We start from the raw sequence: 25,204 nt of genomic DNA on the forward strand, positions 1-25,204 counted from the left end.
GGATTGAGGAGAAAGCCGTAGAGACATAGATTGCCCTCACATGTTCCTTTCTTTCAAAGGTCATGTCCTTTCCCATTTCTGCCTGCTTTTGGTTGTTCTCCAGTACCTTCAACAGTTGCTTTTTATATTTTGTCCGATTTATAATTGCGGTTCTGGCAAGCTTACTGTAATATATGCTATTCCACTATTACCAGAACCAGAACTCTGTAAAGAGTATCTTCTTATATTGTAACTTGCATCGTGTCATTCCTTTGTTAAAAACTCATAGGGGCTTCAGTTTACACTGAAAATGCAGAATGTGCCATGGCCTACAGAGTACCATCTAATCTGGCCCTGTGTACTTCTCCATCCTCGGCCCGTGGCCCCTGCTCTCCTTTCTCACTGCTCTCACTTCATTCCAGCTGTATGCCTCACCCCGGGCCTCTGCTCTTGATGTCCCCTGTTCCCTGGGCAGCTCATCTCTCAAGGTTTTGTGTGGCTTCCATTCCATCATTTCTCAGTTTACTTCGTACTTTTTCCTCACAACCGTATTTGAAGTAGGCACCTGTCATGTCTTATTTTCTGCTATAACATTTCATTTCTTTACATCATAGCACTTTTGAGAGTTTGTAATTACTTTGCTTAATCGCTTAAACAAACTATAATAATCTATGTGAGGACAGGTCAGTGCCCATCTTTTTTTAGTCTTGGTGCCTAGACTAGTGCAGTGCTTGGCAGAGAGAGGATGTTTAATAAATCAAAGAGGTAGGTAAAGTTACAGAATTAAGCTAGGCCTGTTAGAACTTTTGGATTCTCTAGAAGGATGAAGAAATCACTTAAATGGGAATGCTTAGCACCTTTATGCAGCCATATCCACCCTATTCAGTTTTTAGATAAAGGTTGAAACCATTTGATTCAACCTGAACCTCCCAGTGTATTTTTTTCTTGCTCCAGTCTACCAATTCCAGCTTCATTATTTATTCTCTCATCATGACTTCACTTCACTCTTGCCTCTCAGATTTAGTATGTATTTGCTTCTTTTGGCTCTTATTTTGGTTCACCTAACCTAAGTTGCCATTTTTTCTGGATAATACACCCATAGGTATAAAAAACCTATCATAGAAAAATGGGAATAACATGGCTAACTTCAGTATTATTGGCTAAAAATGAATTTGAACTTAAAAACAAGTAAAACCACAGAAGACAAGATTGTACTAAATGACTAAATCATGCAGGGGTACACAGACGTTATGAACATATGAACCCTACATTATTTGGCCCTACCTCTCTTTCCAGTTTCATCTTGTAACCCCTCCTTTCAACATGTTTCAGCCATACTGTTTTTTCATTTCCTCAAACATACTGAATTTTCCCTGACCACAGGGCCTTTGCTTATATTGTTTATTCTTGTCTGGAATGCTGTTTTTTCTATTTTTATCATGGCCAGCTTTTTATCCTTAGGTCACAGCTTAAGTTACGTCTCTGATACATCCAGCCTTCCTAAAATAGGTCCCCCTGTCCCTGTTCTTTTCTTCTCACATCTTTATTTACAGCTGTTTTAATGAATTGCTTTTTTTTTTTTTTGCTTTTTGTCTTTTGCCCCTGTTTTTGGTTCTGTGAGTATAGGGACCATTCTGGATTTATATATCATTGTATCTCTAGTCTCCTGATACATATAACTAGCATTCAGTAAGTAGCTGTTTGAATGTGTGAATAAATAAATGAATGAATAGTGGTTTAAAATGTTAATATGTGACCAGTCTGCTTTTTGAACAGAGTTAGATAAAAACTTTTTAAAACATCATGAAGATATTTCCAAACTGATAGATTAATTACAACTACATGATAATGATTAGAGAGTATTTCTTTTTAATTAATTTTTTTTAATTAAAATTTTTTTTTTAAGATTTTATTTATTTATTTGTCAGAGAGAGAACAGGCAGGGGGAGCAGCAGGCAGAGGGAGAAGCAGACTCCACACTGAGCAAGGAGCCCAATGCGGGACTCAATCCCAGGACCCTGGAATCATGACCTCAGCTGAAGGCAGATGCTTAACTGACTAAGCAACCCAGGCGTCCCTGAAAGTATTTTTTTTAACTTAAAAAAAAAAAAAAAAGGAAGGAAGGAAGGAAAGAAAGAAAGAAGAGAAAGAAAAGAAAGAAAACACACACACACACACACACACACACACACACACACACACAAACCCCCCAAAGCAACAGAATAAGATAAATTTTTCCAGTTAGAAAACTGGTTTTAGTCCTGTCCCCCCTCTCTGCCTAACCCTCCCCCCACACAACTGGTAAATTGACCAAAATGCTTCAAGATGCACATAAGTTATAAAACTGCCTTATAACATATATATCACCAAGACAGAAAATATTTGTGATTTTGGCAACATGTCGGATTAAGACTAAGCTCTCCTGGTTATAAACACCTAGACATGTTTGATAAAATGTAATTAGAAAAGTTTATATTACACAACTGTGTCTTAAAGAAAAGGATGTTCTCAGGTGCAGAAACAAAGTGGGGACTGAAAGTTTTGCTGGTCTTCTCAGTGGGCTACCAAGCCTAGACTGGAGTTTTAAAGTCACTTGGACACAAGATAACACCTTAGTTTTGCCTGCTGTGGGGAGTTGGAACTGGAACCTGTTTAGACCAACCAAGCTAAGACACATTAAAAGCTGTACCCTCAGTAAAAGGGAGGCGTCAGCTGTGCTTTTAAGTGCCAGAAGACCCAACTATAAGTAGCTTAAAGGATTTATTATCTCACATAGCAGCATGTCTGGAGGTAGGGCATATCCAAGGTTAGTTAATTTAGGGGCTCAACAGTGTCAACAAGGATGCAGGAGCTTTCCATCTTTTCTGTTATTCTTAACTGTATATGATATTTCTATTCATGGTTGTATAATGGCAGCAGTGTATAATGATTCCAGGGATCATATGTAATTATAATAATGTCTAGCAAAGATGAGAGGGTCTTCTGGACTCTTCTGTTCACAAGGAAAACTTTCCTTCAGCTGGTCCTCCCACCAGGAGGTCCCATTGACGAAGATTGGTTCTCATGCCTGTACCTAAACCACCTTCTAGCAGGAAGAATGAGGCTCTTGTGATTGTTAGGCTGATTGTGAGTCTCTGTCTAGGTCTGGGAAAGAGGCCTCCTTGACTGACCTTGTAGGAACATGAGCACCCACTGATGAGCAAGGAAAAAAGGGAGAAAGCAACACATTAACAGAATACTAGTACCAGGCCAGTGATATCTTTCTGACACCTGTCAGAGAAGCAAATTTAAAAATACTCTGAAAGTTCACTTCCATATCCAAAGCCATGAGTCTTTCAGGCGGTGGGGGAGGGAGAACCTTGGCTGCAGATGCGGGAAGTGCTGACAATCAAAAATTATGAAACATGCGAAGATGTGGGCTAGCACGTAGAAGAGTTAGTAAACTAACAAATGAGAGCTTGAGAAAGTAGAACGGTCTGAGAAAGACTACAAAAATATATGTTTAAATGACCGAAAATATAACATGGAATAACAGCTGTAGGAAAGAATAAGGCACTGTGGGAGGGAGGGAGGTGGGGGATGGACTAGATAGGTGATGAGTATTAAAGAGGGCACCTGTTGTGATGAGCACTGGGTGCTGTATGTGCTGAATCACTGAATTCTACTCCTGAAACCAATATTGCACTGTATGTTAACTAAAATTAAAAAAAAAAAAAAAAAAACACCATGGAGGGCATAATGGAAAAAGAACCAAATGTAACTTTAGAAATGCAAAATTTTAGTCATTGAAAATCACAAAAGTCTAAAATGGAAGATTTGACCTAAAGAGGGAATTAGTTAACAGAGAAAATTACCCAGAATGAAGCCCTGAGAGGTGAGATGGAATATATGAAATCAAGGTTCATAGATAGGTCTGCAGGCCTAATTGGAATTCCAAAAAGAGATTTTCAGAGAGAAGTGGGGGAGAGAGAATATGTTTGAAGAGATACAACATTTTTTCTTTTTCTTTTTTTTTTTTTTTTTTAAAGATTTTATTTATTTATGTGACAGAGATAGACAGCCAGCGAGAGAGGAAACACAGCAGGGGAGTGGGAGAGGAAGAAGCAGGCTCATAGCAGAGGAGCCTGATGTGGGACTCGATCCCGGAAGCCGGGATCACGCCCTGAGCCGAAGGCAGACGCGTAACGACTGCGCTACCCAGGCGCCCCTCTTTTTCTTTTTTTTTAAGATTTTATTTATTTGTTAGAGAAAGAGAGAGAGCAAGAGCAGGGGGAGGGGAGGGGCAGAGAGAGAGGGAGAAGCAGATGCGGGGCTCTATCTCAGGACCCTGAGATCATGACCCGAGCCAAAGGCAGATGCTTAACTAACTGAGCCACCCAGGTGCCCCAAGATAAAAAATTTTCTACAGCAAAGATAAAAACTTTCAAATTCAGGAAGCACAGTGAGTTCCAACCAGGATAAATTAAAATAAATCCACACTGACATATGTATAGTAATAATTCTGCAGAACTCCAAAAATAAAAGTCTCTTAAAAGAATGGCAGTTAGACTACAGTAGACTTTTTAACAGTAATGTTCGCAACCAGAAGACAGTGCAGCAAAATCTACAAAGTGTTGAAGAAAAATAACAATGAACCTAGGGTTCTAGACCTTTTATTCAAGATTAAAGGTGAAATCAAGATTTGTTCAAAGAAAGGCAGTACATCACTTCCGTTGCAGAAAGAACTACTAAAAAGGTGGTACTGCAGTAAGAAGGAAATTGAACCTTAAAGAAAGAGGTGGGTTGTAGGAAGGAATGATAAAAAGCAAAATCAGACATATGAGTAAATGTAAACAAGTATTACAAAAGATCATAGTGTCTAATTTTGAGACCCATAAGAAGAAAGAACTATAATTCTAGGTGAAATAACATGGAGATGGAAGAAAGCTATTTGATTTAAAGCGTTTGTAAGGTTTTTGTATTGTTCGGGAGGAAAGTAAAATATTGACTAACTTTAGACTTACATTAAAGCAAGGACACACATTACTATTTTGTATTTTAATTTTTTATTTTAATTAATTAATTTTTTTTTTAAGTAATATTGTACACCCGCCCTGGGGCTGGAACTCACAACCCTGAGATCAAGAGTCATGTGCTCTACTGACTGAGCCCACTAGGAGCCCTACTATTTTATATTTTAAAATGAAAAAAAATTTAAAAGCTAGTGTATATTTTTAAATTAGTATTTTAAATACATCATTTTAGCAAATTTATTTTTACCTAATTCATATTGCTAAAGCTAACTATTTGTTATATTCTCTAGCTCACTAGTCCTCAACACTGGTTCAGGTGGTGATCTACCTCAAAGTCATCATGAGCTCTGTGTACCTTCCTTTAACTTTTATCTTTGAGTTGCACAAAAAATATCATGATTCAGCTTCAGTGGTAGAACTTAGTAGACAGCATTTGGGAACTGGTTTGAGAGTCACTAAGCTAATTACTTCATTTCTCTGTGTTGGGTACCCAAGTAGGTTAATAGCATGGCATGTCTTGTCACATCTCCAACATGTCACGAAGTTTTCTCTTATTCTCCTTATTAGGATAGTTTATGAATTATCAACATGTAAAATTTTCTTATAATCACGATTTTGGTATTTAGGATGGTTGATACCATTACGTCAACTTACAGTATTTTATTAGGGTTTGTTAAAGCCCTTACAGACATTCAGTTATCTGGTATTGCTTTGGGGATATATTGTTTATAAGCAAAGACTGTAGTCCTATCTATGGTGTATGTGCTGTGTATCATGTACTTTACTTGGTACCTTTTATACATTATCTCTTTTATTCTCTATATTACCTCAGCTACTTATTTAATTACTTATCTATTGTTATTTCAGCATTAACCAGTTTCTGTGGGTTATAAAACCAGGCACTGCTTAGCTACATCCTCTATCTCGGAGTCCGTGACAAGGCTGCAGACAAGGTGTGGGCCAGGCCTGCAGTGTTATCTGGAAGTGTAACTGCAGGAGGATCCCCTTCCAAGTTCATGTGGTTGTTGGCAGGGTTCAGTGCAGGCAGTTGGACTGAGGGCCTCAGTTTTTCTTACTGTATCTGGGATGGAGACAAGGCTGGCAGTTCCCTGCCGTGTGGGCCTCTCAGTAGGGCAGCTCACAGCATGGCAGCTTGCTTCATCAAGCAAGAGGGAAATTAGAACGTTATGTAACATGATCATTGATGTGATATCCCATCACCTTAGTTGTATTCTGTTGGTTAGAAGCAAATTAGGTCCTGCCCACACTCAAGAGGATCAGTGGAGACCATTTTAGAGCCATAATACCCCAAACCTCTTTATGAAGTAGCTTTTATTCAAACTCGCACCTGAGGCTGAGAGGCATCAAAAAATTATTAAGGTCATAGCTTGTAAGTGCAGGTTTTGATTCAGACCCAGGTCTTTTCTAATTCTACTGTCTCTTAGAGTATATTGTACAACCAAATTGATGATCTAAGAGATTAACTAGGAAATCTTAGTGTGCTTCAGATTCACATACCAAAATAAATCTGTTGTTTAAATCCCTTATAACCCGTTAGAAATATCATGAATAGAGAAGACTCTTAGTGATTATTGTTAATTACATTTATCATAAATTGGGTGCCTGGGTGGCTCAGTCAGTTAAGCGTCTGCCGTCAGCTCAGGTCATGATCCCAGGGTCCTGGGATTGATCAGGGAGCCTGCTCCCTCTGCCTCTCTCTCTGTCTCTCATGAATAAATGAATAAAATCTTTAAAAAAAATTTATCATAAATTAAAAGTCTCCATTTGTTTTTAGCCACTGAACTGAATTTTAGGCAATAGAAGAGATCAGAAAATTATGGGTTTAATTTAGGGTTATGGTGGTTGATAATGGCTTAATGTTTTCCAGAGTGCCATAATTAAACAATCTGAGCATTTATTTTTCATTACTAGTGACCTTAAAATAATTAGCTCAAAATCCAGAATTTTTTAAACTATTCTTAAGAAATATTTTATGTACTACGTAGACTGTTTATTAACCTTTTTGGATTATGCGTGTTTGAATAATCTAATAGATAAATTAGACCTTCTAAGAAAGTTCTCATGGGGAGAATTTTTTCATCTATTTTAGCTGTGGCCTTATCACCACGATAAAACCCACTCATGATTCAGGGACATGTCTATGATTAAGAACTTGATTTAGGGGCACCTGGGTGGCATAGCGGTTAAGCATCTGCCTTCCGCTCAGGGCGTGATCCCAGCGTTGTGGGATCGAGCCCCACATCAGGCTCCTCCGTTATGAGCCTGCTTCTTCCTCTCCCACTCCCCCTGCTTGTGTTCCCTCTCTCGCTGGCTGTCTCTATCTCTGTCAAATAAATAAATAAAATCTTAAAAAAAAAAAAAGAACTTGATTTAAAGTGTTCTCTGTTATATGGTGTACACACACACACACACACACACACACACACACACACACTCTGGAATATTATTTAGCCATTAAAAAAGAAGGAAATCTTGCCCTTTGCAACAGCGTGAATGGATCTAAAGAGGATAATGCTAGGTGAAATAAGTCAGAGAAAGGCAAATACCGTATGATTTCACTTATGTGGAATTTAAGAAACAGAATAAACAAAGGAAAAAAGGACACAAACCAAGAAACAGACTCTTAACTATAGAGAACAAACAGATGATTATCAAAGGGGAGAAGGTTTGGGGGGATAGTTGAAATAGGTGAAGGGGATGAAGCGAGTATCTTGATGAGCACTGAGTCTTACACAGAATTGTTAATTCACTATATTGGACACCTGAAACTAACACAGCATTGTATGTTAGCTATACTGGAATTGAAATAATAAAATAAAAAATGCTTCATGCCATTAAAAAAAAAACACCTAAAGTGGGGGCACCTGGGTGGCTCAGTCGTTAAGCATCTGCCTTTGGCTCAGGGCATGATCCCAGAATCCTGGAATCGAGCCCCCGCATCAATCTCCCTGCTCCGCTGGGAGCCTGCTTCTTCCTTTCCCACACCTCCTGCTTGTGTTCCCTCTCTCACTGGCTGTCACTCCCTGTGTCAAATAAATAAAATCTTTAAAAAAAAAAAAAAAAACTAAAGTGTTTTCTATTGATAATGAAAGCATTAATTTTAAGGAAAATAATTTCTATTTACGAGTCCTAAAATAGATAATAAAATTTTTATTAAAAGTTTGTTGGGGTGCCTGGGTGGCTCAGTTGGTTAATCATCTGCCTTCGGATTAGGTCATGATCTGAGGGTCCTGGGATCAAGCCCTACATCGGCCTCCCTGCTCAGCGGGGATCCTGCTTCTCCCTCTCCTTCTGTTGCTCACCTTGCTTGTGCTCTCTCACATTCTCTCTCTCTCTCAAATAAATAAATAAAATTTAAAAAAATTAAAATAGTTTGTTTCCTAAGTATTAAAATTGGAAATTGAGTACCTTTTTTCTCTAGAACTCTAACCAGCTCCTGACATACTATAGTAAGTATTCAACAAATTTTTTAATTAATTTTAGAATATCAAATAAAACACCTGTAAAATACATTTTTTCTGGTTGGGAAAGTGAAATTTTCTTATTTGAGTGGTACTGATATTTGACATCAAAGATCTGACCACAGGCATTTTATGGTGCATGTTATTTTATTGTCATATTTGAATATAAATTCAAATTAATGTTTTTATATTTTAAGGTAAACGAACATTTGAAAGACATTATGGAACAAGAACAGAAATTGAAAGAACATCACACAGTTGAAGCTCCAGGAGGTCAAAAGGTATATATTTCAAAGAAAAAAAAGTGCCTTTATGAATAGACTATGTAGGTTCATATGTATGTATTGTTTGGGAAGTACATACATTAATTAATAGATATGTTCATTAAATTATTTTTTGGTGGTGTTAACTGTGTCCTAGAAAGCATGTCATAGATGCCAAGTAAGTAGAAGTACAAAATGAAGGTTAATTGGATGAAGGTGTTTAGGAAAAACTGTTGATGATTAGAACTCAATTTCTAGAATACTTTTGGCGAAAATAATGGCTTTGCCTTTGGTAAAATGTATGAAACAACAAACAAACATTTTCAGTGTATCAGCCTTACAATGACTTGTAGTATGACCAGCCTTTAAAATATATTCCAGGAATTGTAAGTTGTACATATGGTTATTCTATGAAGAAGGAAGAAACATTAATATAGATTCATTCTTTAAAAATTCTTGGGGCTTTTAGATTTTCTTCTTTGAAAATTTGTGTTTTTGTTATATACTAAGACCAGAAGTGTATTTCCTGCACTATAGTATATCACGTTTTTAAAAATGTATCATAGTGCAAGCTCTTTAAACATGTTCTATAGCATTTGAATTGAGGTGAAAGAAATGATAAGTATTCAGAGATCTTAGTTTCCAGTTGGGTTAAAGTTTCTTTATTATTATACAGTTTTTCTGTTCATTTTGGTCACCTGGGCACTGATACCTCTGTAAGAAGAGAAAGAGGAAAAAAGGAAGGAAAGGGAAAGGTGTTTTGTATATTATCAACTTCAGTAGAAAACTTGTGGGAGACCACCTGAAATTTTGTCTTAATTTGTTATTTTGGGATCACAGTGATTTCCCTCATTAGCTTACTGACTAGCTGCTGAAAATACTGTCCATACTTGATTTTTTATCCTAACTTTGTTGACATCTTTCCCCTAAATTAGGTACATCAGAGTGGAAATCTTTTTTTTTCCCGTCACCCCAGATCACGTTCCATTTCCCTGACTTCCACCAGCTTCTGTCCCTGTCTCTTCCCTCCTTCCCCCAGTCCTTTCCTATTAATTTCCCTTCTTTTCTCTTTCTCATCCTGTAGGAGTTGAAACCTTTGCTCCCACTTTTGCTCCTGGCTCTAATCAGGAATAAGCTAAAACGGTATCATCCTAAGTTATAACACTGATGGCCTTTTTCCATAGAAATCTTGTTTATTTAATATAATGATTAAATTCTGTAGTATTGCATACATATCATGAACTAAATGTGAATTTTATTTGCTGACAATAAACATAATTTTATGGAATAAAAAATGCCATTTATATTCCAAACAGAGTAAGTGACCTTTAAGAAAAGCTATATATATAGAATCTGGGCACTATTTGTATTATATACCACTTCAGTGTTTCAGTAGCACTTAGTCTCATGCAGTTGCACATATTAACTCACAACCAGTATTTGTTGAGTGAATCATTGACTAAAGGAAGAAATGAATGTGACTCATTTTTAAATATTTGGATTAATATTTTTATTTTAGCACAATACATATTTTTATTTTCAAATGAATTTTTTCCAATTGTTAGAATCTTTGTGAAAATTTCATAGACTATGTTAATTTTACATAGTCTTGCTGCAAAGTGCAGGTGTCATCATTATGAAGAACCACTCTGTGACAGCATAAACTAGGGAAAGAAATCTATTACCTAACAATGAGATTTTTGGCATTCGAACTGATTGGTTTGGCTGGAAATTTAATCACTTCATTCTTGATTTTTATTCCCATAAAAGCAAAATTCTTGATCCTTTTTTCCTTTTAGGGATGAGAGGTAGAATGACTTGTTCTTTCTTATTACTATGTAAATGGCAAGAAGTTGCCATGCCTCCCACCTGCTCAAGCTTGCTGGCCTGGTGACCCAGATGCCAGCCTTGTTGTCTGTGATTTATCCAGCTATAGACGGAACCCATGGTTTGGATGATACCTTTTGTACTGGCCCACCTATTCTCAACTTAGATGTCCAATAAAATCTATTTAATGAAACTTCTTTTTACAGCCATCTTCTTGGTATAAAATATATGCATATGTTGAGGGATACTTGACTGTATTTCTTTTTTTTTTTTTTTAACCTCTTCAGACTTTAATTTAGTGAGCTAATAACATTTCCTCATTACCAAAAATACTGCGTAATTGTCCATGTAATTTCTTCTTCTTCTTCTTTTTTTTTTTTTTTTGGTCTGCAGGTTTATTCCTGTTCATTTTTTTAAAAACATATAACATATTATTTGTTTCAGGGGTACAGGGCTGTGATTCATCAGTCTTACACAATGCCCAGCGCTCACCACAACACATGCTCTCCCCAGTGTCCATCACCCAGTCACCCCATCCCCCACCCCCTCTTCTCCAAGCAATCCTCAGTTTGTTTCCTATGATTGAGAGTCTCTTATGGTTTTTCTCCCTCTCTGGTTTCATCTTGTTTCAATTTTTCCTCTCTTCCCCTATGATCCTCTGTCTTATTTCTTAAATTCCGCATATCAGTAAGATCATATGATAATTGTCTTTCTCTGATTGACTATTTCACTTAGCATGATACCCTCTAGTTCCATCCACATCATTGCAAATGACGAGATTTCGATTTTTGATGGCTGCATAATATTCCATTGTATATATATACACCACATCTTTATCCATTCATCTGTCAATGGACATCTGGGCTCTTTCCACAGTATGGCTGTTGTGGACATTGCTATAAACATTGGGGTGCAGGTGCCCCTTCAGATCACTACATTTCTATCTTTGGGGTAAATACCCAGCAGTGCAATTTCTGGGTCATAGGGTAGCTCTATTTTCAACTTTTTGAGGAACCTCCATACTGTTTTCCAGAGTGGCTATACCAGCTTGCATTCCCACTGACAGTGTGGGAGGGTTTCCCTTTCTCCACATCCTCACCAACATCTGTTGTTTCCTGACTTGTTAATTTTAGCCATTCTGACTGGTGTGAGGTGGTATCTCATTGTGGTTTTGAGTTCTATTTCCCGGCTGCTGAGTGATGTTGAGCACTTTTTCATGTGTCTTTTGGCCATTTGTATGTCTTCTTTGGAGAAATGTCTGTTCATGTCTTCTGCCCATTTCTTGATTGGATTATTTGTTTTTTGGATGTTGAGTTTTACAAGTTCTTTATAGGTTTTGGATACTAGCCCTTTATCTGATAGGTCATTACTTGCACTGTATATTGTTAGTGCTGGACCAAAATTAGAATTCCAAAGGTATTTCTTCAGATTTATTAGATCTGATGATGTATTTCTGTTTGTTGAATTGATTGGTGTCCTAAAAGGAAGACATTTTAAGTAGTACCATGTCCTAGGAAAATGTTTTGATTAAGCAGTTTACTAATGTTATTTTCTCAGGATTTTTTTCAAGTTGCTCTTTTTCCTTCTAATATTCCTTTTTATTGTAAAGTAGGATGTCCAGTTAAATGTGAATTTCAGAGAAACACCAAAAAATTTTTGGTGTAAGTTGCATATTTTTATTTGCTAAATCTGGCAACCCTACTTAAAAGATCTCTAAAGTTTATAGCCAATGACATTGAGTCCAACATTCATTCTTTTAAGGAATTTGTAGAAAGTGCTATGGTAAAATGAATGTGGACTTAAAGTCAAAATAGTTCTGCCATTAACTAGCTTCATGACCTTTACCAAGGCACTTGACCTCTCTGGGCCTCATTTTCTTTATATGTAAAAATTTAAAAGTTGAATTAAATGGCTTCTAAATTCTATGACTAAAATGATTCTCAAATTTTCCTTTCTTAATATATTGATAAAAGTAAGGGATTCAAAGCAAAAAGTTAGCGAAAATAGTAAGTAGTTGGTTATTATAAACTTTCGTGTGTATATATATATTTTATACATAATGTGTATATATAATATATATATTATACATAATGTGTATATATATATCTTGAAGATTTATGATAACTGTGGGAGTGAAATATCTAAGAAGGTTTTCTAGACGATGTGGAACTTGAGCAGGGCCTTAGTAGGTTTTATGGTATTTGCAAAGTAGGGCACTAGGTCATAGGGGATTGCATGAGTGGAGACATGAAGTTACAAGTAAAAGACATATTTGGGCATTAGTAAGTGGATAGTTTTTGAAATAACTGCAAATTCATGTGTTGGTATTCTTAAATTTACAGTAGTAACTATATAGAGTAAAGTTTGTTTCTTACAATATTAAAGATAAATGTCTATCCAGTGTAATATTTGCCACTTTTAAAATAGAAATACTGGTGAGATATTTTACAGAGGGTTGGGAATTGGATGAAGGAATTACCTTTGGATAAAGGATATTAACTGAGCTCTAATTGCTTTTCATTTAAAGGTATAGTTTCAAAACAGACTACACTTTTCCCAGTGAAGACAGTAGGTGAATGCTTATACATCTTAGCTTGATTACCTCAGCGAATTTCCATTTTTGCCAAAGTTCCTTAGCAATTAAAAACTATGACCAACTTTGTGTTTTAAATTCTGTTTCTTCAAACAGTACCTGAGATGTTATTTGAAAGATTCTTTTTTTTAATAACGTCAATTTTTTAAAAGTATTTATTGAATCCAGTTTTGTTTATTTTTAAGTAAGTTCTGTGCCCAGTGTGGGACTTGAACTCATGACCCCGAGATCAAGAGTTGCACGCTCTACCAACTGAGCCAACCAGGTGTCCCAAAAGAAAGATTCTGAAGTCAAATTACATTCGGGAAATGCTGCCTTGTTTGTGCCCCTTTAAAAATGTTACAGCGCATTTTAGCACACTGAAGGCCCAGTTAAGAAACCTGTCTAGCTGTTCCTCAAACATATTTAATCTTTGACCTCTTTTGTGAATGACATCTACTAACATCCTGTAGAATTAGTGTTATTTGTAACATGCTTTGAGAAACATTGATTTGTAACTTATAATTTTGTCATTGATTGTCGGTTTCATATATATGTGAGAAACATTTAATGTTCTAATACAGGACATCATTTTCAGATACATCATTTGCATTGACTCTTAGATTTACCTGATTTCTTTTTTCATACCATTATTTCAAATAAGTGTGAAGACTTGACCTGCCTAAATTAGATCATTTTAAAGGAATTCTACCCCTAAGATTCTGTTCTGTAATTACAGTTTATTCTTCTGTGGACTTTTGTGGTCAGTGCTGATTCATTTCTTTCTTTATACCTATTGCCAATATACCTTTTCTCTTCCGTAGTCATTTACTCACCCTTACTGGTAAAGTAACTTCCCAATCCGGAATATGCCTCTTTTGTATTATCAACTCATTTAGTATGAGGAACTTGGCATTTTAAACATTTTTAAAGTTCAGAGATGGTGCCATGATTTTTTTTTCTCCAAGCAATATTTTATAAAGATGACTTGCCCTGGAGAGACTTAAATATTAGATGTCCTAGTACTATGATTTTCATCTTTGCTTAAGAGGGCTGTAAAAATTAGATTTCTGTAACAGCTCTATAGATCTTATGCATTTGGACACAGACTCTACAAGGATTTGGATTGGTATAGACTTAATAAGGCTTTTTAAGAATATTTATTTTGAAATATTTTAGACTTATAAAAAAAATTTCAAGATAGAAAGAGAGCCCTATATGCTCCTTACCCAGATTCATCAATTTAACATTTTGCCACATTTACTTTCTGTTTGTGTGTGTATGTATGTATATACACAGATATGTATATATGTGTGTGTGTGATATATATATATCACACACACACATATGTATGTAAATGTTTCTGAAACATTTGAAAGAGGGTTGCATACATCATATCCCTTTACCCCTTAATACTTAAATATGTGTTTCCTAAGAACACAGCTGTTTGTTTATATAACCAAAGTACAGGTGACTTAATGTCAGCATAATACTTTGATCAGTCTTATAGCCTGTATTTCAGCTTTGTCACTTGTCCCAGTTGTACTCAATTGTACATTGTAATATTTTTTTTCAGTACAAGATCCAATCCAAGATCATGTGATATATTTAGTTTTGTATCTCTAGTCTTCTTTAAACTGGAATAGTTCCTTAGCTTTTCTTTTTTGCTCATGACCTTGACATTTTTAAAGAATACAGGTCATTTTCATCCCTTAATTTGTTTTTTTCTGCTATTTCCTTACAATTAAATTAAGGTTGTGCTTTTAAGACTAGAATTGTGTCCTTCTCACAGTATTATATCCAGAGGCACATGATATCCATTTGCCCCAACTAGGTGATGTTAATTTTGATCAGTTGGTTAAGATATTGTCTGGTTTCTTAACTTTATGGTTATTATTTTTACTTTTATAATAAGTAATTTGAGGGGCGCCTGGGTGGCACAGCGGTTAAGCGTCTGCCTTCGGCTCAGGGCGTGATCCCGGCGTTATGGGATCGAGCCCCACGTCAGGCTCTTCCGCTGTGAGCCTGCTTCTTCCTCTCCCACTCCCCCTACTTGTGTTCCCTCTCTCGCTGGCTGTCTCTATCTCTGTCGAATAAATAAATAAAATCTTTAAAAAAAATAAGTAATTTGAGAGGACACTGATATTTACAGTTGACCCTTGAACAATGTGGTGATTTGGGTGCTAACCACCCATGCAGCTGGAAATCTGGTTATAACTTTCGACTCCCCAGAAACTTAACTACTAATAACTTACTGTTGACTGGAAGCCTTACCAATAACATAAATAGTAAATTAACACATATTTTGTATGTTATATGTATTTTATACTGTATTCTTACAGTAAAGCTAGAGAAAATGGTATTAAGAAAATCATAAGGAAGAGAAAATATGTTTCCAAGAGTATTTATCAAAAAAAACCCTATATTTATCTGTATTTATATTTAAAAAAAAAAAACAACCTACATGTAAATGACCTGCGCAGTTGAAGCCTGTATTGTTCAGGGGTTGTAACTGTACTTATTTGCCCAATCCTACAATACTATAAAATAGTTTCAGAGTTGCTATGTGTATACCAATATGAAAAAGAAACCTAAGGAGTTTAAGATTTGTTTGCAGTTCCTTTTTCTTTTTAATTTTTTTTGTTCTACCCTTTTAATGCTTTTATGTTTTCTAGTTTTATTGAGATATAGTTGACATACAGAACCGAATAAGTTTAAGTTGTACAGCATAATTATTTGACTTAACACATACCATGAAATGATTACCACAGTAAGTTTAGTTAACGTCCATCATCTCCTATAGATACAATATAATTCCTTTTTCTTCAGGTTGATAATATGTGGTCAAAGTGCTGTGTTCTAAAATTACTTGGGTCCCCCACCACCATTTCACTGTAGTTCTCTTATTCCTTTGAAATGAATTTGATTTTATTGGTTTCTGTTTTCATTTAGTTTTTGTGTGCTTTTTTGCTCCATCCTTATTGATTTAATTTCATTTTTTGAATATGTAAAACATTAATATAATTCCAAAAGTCAAAACTACGCAAAAGTTATACTCAGAGAGGAATGAGTCCCTCCCCTTATCTCTTGTACCTCTTTCCTGTCCTTCACTCCCCACCAACCCTTGTAGGTAACTAGTTGGTTTATCCTTCTTGTTTTTGTTTTTACAGAAGTAAGCATATATATATACACACACACACACACTTATGTTTGTTTTTTCTCCTTTAACAAAATATAGTTAATCTTTCACAGTTTTTGTTTTTGTATATACTGGAAATAACTCCACATAGTCCCTAGGTATCTTCCTCGTTCTTTTTCGTAGCAGCATAGTACTCTGTTGTGTATATACCATAGTTTCTTCGACCACTTTCCTATGGGCATTTAAGTAATTTCCACTATCTTGCAATTACAAATAATGCTACAAAGAATAATATCCTTTTGTATTCTTGAATTTTCAGGGTAAATTCCATAGAAATTGGATTGCTAGATTGGAGGGTAAATGCCTATGCAGTTTCAGTAGCTAGTGCCAAAATCTTCTTCAAAGGAGTTCATACCATTTTACATTCCTATCAGCAATTCAGGACCTACAGCAGTTAAGAGATTCTTAAGTCTAACGGGTTATGAAGTGACAGGTCACACTATGATTAACTCCTTAAAGAATTCTAACTTCATGAGGTCTTCAGTAAACGCCAGGTCAAACCAGCATCCTCCCAGAGTGTCTTGAGAGCACCTAGAAGAAGTTCAGGAATTATCCCAAATCCCAGAGTGATTGTGGATACCCAGAGGAAGACATAGAACTGTTTGGGGAGTATTAATGGCAAGACCTAAAACAACTAACCAAAATTTAGGATGAGTCAGACATGTATGATGAAGACAGTAGAAAGCAATACTAGAAATTAGAATTATTCCAGAAAATCTGAACTGCCCAGGTTGGTCTTTGTCATCAGTAAAGACTTAATAAAAAAATTTCCACCAGTTATCGTGGCCTTGTAAAAACATTTTGGTCTCATAATTACATCTTAAAACAGGATTTGAGGTTGCAGTTTGCCTAGTTGTTCTCTGAAACTTTAAAGGAGAGGGCAGTTGCTGTTCTCTTCAGGAATACAGGTATCCTTCAGCACGGAGCTTTTGCTATATATTTGAGCTTATGGAAGCATGAGTTTGTCAGCATGAATAGCATAGAAATGTATTTGTTCTTTTAGTATATTTACTTCTTTTAGTCCTATTTCCTTCAGCTAGGCAATCTATATCGTTTTCCTTTTTCGTCAAATAGGATTGCTATCACTAAAATAGGTCAGTGGAGAGGTGGGAGGAAGGCCAGAGCATCTGAATTAGTAAAAAGTCCTATTGAATATTTTACAAGATATGTAGAGGTATAGATATAGAGAACCATTAGAGACTCCTTTGCATATCTCCTGTTTAAATAGTTCACAATAAATTTCTTGTTATCAGTTTGTGTATAATGAATTTTTCTAGTCTCAAAAACAAGAAAACCCCTGTTTTTGAAATTTCTGTTATACATTGGGATCCTGACACATTCTCAGTGGCTTCCCTTGCTCCTGTTCTTGTACTTTCTATGGTTATCATAACTGCAGCTGCCCAAAACTTCTGGTTAAATGAGAGATCAAAATACATGCAACAAAATTATGAAGGTTATTCTTCCTGATGCAGTAAGGAAAACTTATTGGACATGTTATCTCTTTATGGAAAGTTGGTATTTTTCTGATTCTTGAAGTTCTTGGAAATACCTTATTTATATTATTTTCCAAATAATCTTATTTTTAGTTAATTTTGTGTAAGAAAAACTTTTTTAAGAAAGATTTTATTTTTAAGTAATCTCTACACCCAACCTGGGGCTTGAACTCACAACCACAAGAACAAGAGTTACACACTCTACCTACTGAGCCAGTCAGGCACCCCTGTAGAATCAACTTTCTACATAAAAGTTGAGTATGAATTTTAACTCAGATGCCATTTAGTTTGGTTCGTTCATTCCGGGCTGTTAGAAATAGTGCTAGGAAATACAAAGATAATCACAAATTATTAATTCGTATTAACTGAAATTATTAGTTTATTCATCATTTTAAAGAAGTAAAGTTATTGTCTTTGGGATACCTCTAGATAGTAGAATTAATAACACTTATATTCTCTTTATGTAAGAAGCTACATGCTTTAGAGACTCTGTAAGAATCTTAGTAAGAATTACCAAATACCTCATTAAGTGAAAGAAATTCTTCATATAGTTGAAGGAAATGATTATGTTGTTCAAATCTACAATGCTGTTTGCTTTATTCGTACACTTATTGATACAGTCTTTCTTTTCTCTTTGGAAAGAAACACTGCCATATCAGACTTGGTTTATTAATGTCTAAGCATTATAATGACTGCAGATCCAGCCCTGGAATTTTTCTACTTCCCTTTTGTGATACAGATTTATTTTTTAATATGATGTGTGATTCTAGAACTTGGAAATAAAATTCTTCACTGCCAAAGTATACAGAATATCCTGAGCATCTGAAAAATGAATTGTGTTGGGAGAGGAGATGAGGGGAGGAGAAGGTGGAGGTCTTTATCATTAGGAACCTATTTATTTGAAAATATTAATTAACATTAAAAAATATGAGAACTATAAACTTGGAAGTCCACTATCAGGAGCTTTACTGTCACTTGTTAATTGCAAATCATTCTGATGAATTTTCCCTTTACCTTTTGCTTTCCCTTTTTTCCCCGCTGCTTCCTCTGAAGTCTCCTTCCAAATGGTTTTGGAAACTGGTTCCAGTAAGTTTGCCCAGCTACTTCAATTTGCTCTCCAGAACTGTAATTGTAGATTGGTATTTATGTTTTGCTGGTATAGTCATTTCATATAATTCTGTTAGTTGCTGCACTGAGATTGGGTTTTAAGGTATTTGATCATAATATAAAATAAAAAGATAAAAATAATCTAGCCAAAATTTGGATTAGAAGCTTTAAAAATAGTTTAAAGCATAAGCATTCTTTTGTTGGTCCTGTTGATATTTACAGACTGTCAGTAACTAGGTTAAAAACAGGTATGGATAGAGATTCTTATTAGTTCTAATAACTTTAGGAAAAGTACATATGATTTGCATATGTAAATTACTTGTATTTTTAAATCTTTTTTAAGGAATCATTTCCTGAGTTGTAGAGTATACTTTTTGTGTGATAAAAAAATGACATTTTCTTAGTGGCCATCCCGGTATTGGACCTAACCTATATTTGGTTCTGATTTGACCTGAAGGGTTGTTCTTTAAGGATTAAATCTGGGTGGTTAGACCACTTAAGTATTTTATACCCTCAGAAATAAATATATAATTTAGAAATACACCATAGTTTTGGAAGATAGAAAATATGATGCCCCTTTTAAATACCAGATTTCTCAGTTTGTAGAAAGAACAGGGAATGTTTCCATACAGCAAGTTTATAAAACCATATAATAAGATCAAGTATAAAAGGTGACAACTTTCATGAACTGCAAATGGGAGTTGTACATGACTTCAGGATTAAAAGTTGATTTACCTGATACATCTTTTAGGATATAATCTTCAGGAAAATGTTTTAGCATGCCGCTCATTAATCCCCGATAGTCTATTCTAAACCATCTATATTTATTGCTAAAGCCTCATAAGGGTCTGTGTGTGTGCGTGTGTGTGTGCGCGCGCATGTGCGCGTGCGCCTTGTATAGAAGTGCTACTGGGCAGAGAGCAGTAGGACAAATCACAGTTCAGTTCTTTGTGCCATGACCCTGGGCGCTCAGCTCAGTGCAGTTCAGATTATAGGCTCAGAACAGGCTATTCCTAGAGATCTGGGAAGTTCGGGAATGAGCCCAGCCAGCCAATGTAGAGGATTTCTAAGAGGGAGATTATTTTGTTTCTAGCTGGCCAGAGAAAGGAGTGTAAGGATCTAGAACTGTAGCTTACCAAATGGGAGAAGGGTAACTTAAGGCTAGAAGATGCTACTGGTTGATTTCTTCTTTCTCACCCTTCCCTTTACCTCTTCTCTGCTCTTTTTTCATGGTTGAATTTTAAACTCTACTAGCAGCAAAGTGAGGAGGGCTTCTAAGGATATTAAAATCAGTAATCAAAGAATTTATATAGTGCATGAACGTAATTTTTTCTGAATATAGGTACTCGAGTTTGGAACGTATCATTAAATACAGATGTCTAATGTGCACTGATTAAAAAGAACAAGCTGAGTATCTTCAAGAGGAAAAAATGTTGCATGAATCTTGTTCCTGGGTAGCCAGAGAGAAATAGGAATAAATATTTCTTTCTTCATTAATGCATATACTTTTCTGAGGGATATCATTTAAAGGAAGTTGAATTTCACCACCACATAGTAAATGTTCTCTTTCATTAAATTATTTTCTGTTTTTATTCCCACAGAAGTATTTTATTTCATAATTACATTTTAATTATAAAATATAGATAACCAGTTCAGATGGAGTTAGAAGAAAAATTAGTTTTGATTACTTTAAAAAAACTTTAAATATCAGTAACCAATATAATCACAAAATTTTTAATAAAATACTTCAGTACGCATTTTCATTATGTCTTCAGCATTATTTTCTTGGCTTTAGGAGAGCTAACAGCTAATAACAGACCAACCTTTAGTTATTGCTTGCTGTGTGCCCAGCAGCGTGCTTAGCACTTTATGGGCGTCGCCTTACTTAATCCTTGTGGTCCTATCAAGTAGGTACTATTATTATCCCCATTTTACAGATGGGGAAACTGAGAAATGAGAGTTTAAGTTATTTGTCCAAGATCATAGAGCTAGTAAGTGGCAGAACCAGGATTTGAGCCCAGGTAATCTGACTTAAGAGCATGTCTTATTTTTAGAGAACTGTCTTATAAATTTGTATCGGGTCACACCAAGCAGACTTTAAAAAACGAAGATTTCTTTTGTTTTTCTGAGGGGGAGCAGAAATCCTTATATTTGCTCTGTTATTAGTGGATGAAACCTCAGTTGGGTTGGTTTTTTTAGTTTCAAAGTTGTTACATTTTATTTACGTTATTTTAACATGCAAATGGTTTGGTGATATTCTAGTTCCTCAAAGAGATGTTTCTTACTGCCAAATTTCCTGTAAGAATAGTATTGTATTCTTATAAACCTGCTCCCCAATTTTGAGAACTCTTATAATTCTTTTTGATCAAGTAGTACTCTTACTCTTCACACATGAGAACTTGTGGTCTAAATTAAGTCCAACATTAAAATAAATGAATTTTAGGGGCGCCTGGGTGGCACAGCGGTTAAGCGTCTGCCTTCGGCTCAGGGCGTGATCCCGGCGTTATGGGATCGAGCCCCACATCGGGCTCCTCTGCTGTGAGCCTGCTTCTTCCTCTCCCACTCCCTCTGCTTGTGTTCCCTCTCTCTCTGGCTGTCTCTATCTCTGTCAAATAAATAAAAATAAAATCTTAAAAAAAAATAAATAAAAAAAATAAAAAAATAAATGAATTTTATTATCTGCAAAAGAACAGAACTGATGACTTGGATACAAAGTGTTCAGAATCCATTTGTGATGCTTTTATATTTAAATATTTAGCCTAAATGTCATTTCATGTAAATTGGCAATATAATTTTATGTTAAGTACTTTGAAACGATAATGCTGTTGCTGTGTATTTTACTTTGGTGTAAAGTAATGTCTGGTGTTATTTAGAAAAGAAGGATGTTGCTGAATAGTTCTCATTTCTCTTGGCATATATTACTGGTACATTAGAATCGACAGTGCTGGTTTATCCCTGTATGTTGTTTAGTATTTATTTATTTTCATCTCTCTCTCTCTTTTTTTTTTTTTTTTGTAGGCTCGTTATAGGAAGGAGCAAACATTGCTCAAGCAACTGCCTTGCATTCCATTGGTAGAAAATTTGTTGAAAGATGGCACAGATGGCTGTGCGTTAGCTGCTCTTATTCATTTTTACTGCCCTGGTGTTGTCAGATTAGAGGGTAAGTGTTCCAGCGACAGGTATACTTGGTGACAAGTATTGAGACGACAGTACTTAATAAGTAACGAAGGCTTAAAAAAAAAATTTTTTTTTTTTTTTACGTATAATCCTGAGGAAGATAGTTGAGTAAAGTAGTGCTAAGTCTTTCTGTGTAGCAGCTCCTATATTTGTATTTGTGTGTAAAACAGAGTCCATGTAATTGTGTATTTGTACTAAGCCACTAATTATAAAATGCATATGAAATGTATATTATCAAATTAACCTAGTTATCACCTTGCTCTTTTCCTATTTGAAGATATTTGTTTGAAAGAAACCATGTCTTTGGCTGATAGCCTGTATAATCTGCAGCTGATTCAAGAATTTTGCCAAGAATATTTGAACCAGTGTTGCCACTTCACCCTGGAAGATATGCTGTATGCTGCTTCATCCATAAAGGTAAATTAAATAATTCTTGGTGTTTTCGTTTTGTTTTGCTTTCAGTTTTTTGAAAAAAAAAATAAAGCTAGGTATATAAATGGCATAGTCACTGTAAGCTTACAAATTACCTGTAATGTCAGTCAAAAGAGCATTAGAAAAAAGTTTTATTTTTCTGCATATTTTAGGTTTTAATACACTGTTAGGTACAGGTTTCTTTTATAATACAAAGCTAAATTTAAAAGTTGTGGTACAAAACTGACCTGTTATCCTAAAATTAGCAAAATAGAGAATAAGCCACTACATGTTTCTGAATCTTAGATGTTATTATAATATGCTGGGAAAATAAAGGAAGATCTGGTCACTTCCAGCATTCAGCAGGACCATGGAATGTGGGAAGAAGGAATCCTAAGGTCCCAGGACTTGAGACAAAACCTAGGGAAAGAAAGGGGGAAGGAAAATGTTAAAATAGTCTGGAAATGAACCTTTAAAAAAGGAATTCAATTTCAGGAATTTGTCCCCTTGCTTCAGAGTATCACACACTGCCTGTGAGCTGTCGGCCACTGCTTACTGCATTCTTTCAAGAAGTAGTTACTGAGCATCTAGTCTTGTTCGGGGTGGTTGGGATAACTAAGTGAACAAAACCAAGCTCCTGCTTTGGTGGATCTTACCTTGTAGTGGTGAAGAGAGACATGTCACGAGTAACTGCTTCTGAGCTGCAAGTTAAAAAGCAGCCGCTTGTTCCCGAATTTTGTGATGTGACCTCATACCTCAGTATTCCCAGCAGCTCATAGCTACAAAGTTCCTTTATATCTCTTACAGACCTGCTTAAAGTTTACCAGTTCTGCTTTAGGGTTTTAAGAATAGGTAATCTTATAATAGATTTTTTTTTTTAAGTCTGGCTGAGAGAAACAACTTTGTATCCTTCTACTCACAGTTCCAGTGTCAACTTTAATAGAAACTGCTAATGGACCCTTCTTACCATGACACTAGTGTCTTGTGGTTCTCGACATTTTTACTCTCTGATCTCTTTTTCCTTCACCCATTTCTGGATCACCACAGGTAGAAGACAGAGCCAAAGGTAAAGGCCTTTCCAAAATAAGCCGCTATTCCTATTGACCCAAAATGGGCCCACTCCCCACTATGTGACACATCAGAAGAAAAACACTGATGTATTTTGAAGGCTTCTACCTTGCCATTTTTATCAAAATGGAAGATAGGAAATAACTATTTCCATATATATCTTGTTCATGCCTTTTTTGGCACTTGCCTGTTAAAAAATTTAAATACTACCTCTGTCATCTCAAGGAATTCATTTCATTAAATGCGTTGAGACATAAGATTGAGTACATTTATTTAAGTTGCTTACCTTGGAATTGCAATAAATAATATATAGCCCCGATGTTTGAATCTACTTAGTCTGGGCATGATCTAGATATAAAGACATTTTCTTAAATCAGGCATATTTAAAATAGATAACTGACAGACACATCTGTCAAAATGGCTAGAATCAAAAAGAAAAGAAGTAACAAATGTCGGTGAGGATGTGGCGAAAAAAAGGAACCCTCTTGCACTGTTGGTGGAAATGCAAACTGGTGCAGCATCCACTGTGGAAAACAGTATAGAGGGTCCTCAAAAAAATTAAAGATAGAATTCAGTAATTCCACTACTGGGTATTTACCCAAAGAAAATGAAAACACTAATTCGAAAAGATAAATGCACCCCTACGTTTATTGTAGTATTATTTACAATAGCCGAGATATGGAAGCAAGCCAAGTGTCCATCCACAGATGAATGGATAAGATTTTGTGTGTGTGTGTGTGTGTGTGTGTGTGTATATATACACACACACAAATATTACTCAGCCATAAAAAAGAATGAGATCTTGCCATTTGTAACAACATGGATAGACCTAGAGGGTATAGTGCCAAGTGAAATCAGTCAGAGAAAGACAAATACCATATGATTTAACTCATATGTGGAATTTAAGAAACAAAACAAATGGAATGAACAAAGAGACCAAAAAAACACACAAAAAAAACCCAGGCTCTTAAATACAGAGAACAAACTAGTAGGTTGCCAGAGGGGAGGTGGGTAGAAAGATAGGTGAAGTAAAGGGAATTAAGAAAAGAAACCAGGTGTCTACAGAAAAGGCATTGGTCACTTTCTATATTATTTACTAAATTACTAGAACCACGACTTTGACTTCCACTGAATATTTTAAGACTAATAGTTGGAAACAATTCATCTCAGGAGGGACACAGTAGAAATGTTTTGTAATATAGTAGAGCTGTTTAGAAGAAGAAGGTGTAGGTATTTTTTACTGATCCGGAAAGCTCTCCAAGATGTTATTAAGTGAAGAAAGTAGGTAGCAAACATTATAGCATGATGTAATTTATATATTAAAAACAATTTTTTTCTATTTGTATGTACATCTGTGCATAGAAAAAGGTTGATTAGAAGGATAAACACAAAACTTGTTAACAGTGGTTTCTTCTGAGTGTTAGGTATTAGGATTTGGGGGAGAGTAGTTAAAGCATACTTTATATTCCATGTTCTGTATATCTGTATTCTTCTGTATTTATATTGTTCAAGAATGTTAATATATAGTTGCATGACTGTCTTAACTAAAAGGAAAGAAAGCTTTTAAATGAAATTTATTTGGTATAATGCCTGGAATCTAGTAACAGATTTATT

At 35.5% G+C, this 25,204-nt stretch overlaps 1 protein-coding gene across 6 annotated transcripts in view; it reads left to right on the forward strand.

Moving 5' to 3' along the window:
• Positions 1-25,204, forward strand: part of CAMSAP2 (calmodulin regulated spectrin associated protein family member 2) — a 111,123-nt gene that overhangs the window by 63,219 nt on the left and 22,700 nt on the right. For 4 of the 6 annotated variants that reach the window (XM_019794520.2, XM_034667000.1, XM_019794521.2 and 1 more), the window contains 4 exons: positions 8,671-8,754; positions 18,881-18,913; positions 21,953-22,094; positions 22,389-22,528. In XM_019794520.2, the coding sequence (XP_019650079.1) occupies positions 8,671-8,754; positions 18,881-18,913; positions 21,953-22,094; positions 22,389-22,528 (399 nt within the window). The remainder of the gene's footprint in view (positions 1-8,670; positions 8,755-18,880; positions 18,914-21,952; positions 22,095-22,388; positions 22,529-25,204) is intronic. The other 2 variants (XM_019794522.2, XM_002914610.4) reach the window with 1 other exon arrangement.

This window comes from Ailuropoda melanoleuca, chromosome 8 (assembly GCF_002007445.2).
Source record: "Ailuropoda melanoleuca isolate Jingjing chromosome 8, ASM200744v2, whole genome shotgun sequence".
Classification (NCBI taxonomy): domain Eukaryota; kingdom Metazoa; phylum Chordata; class Mammalia; order Carnivora; family Ursidae; genus Ailuropoda; species Ailuropoda melanoleuca.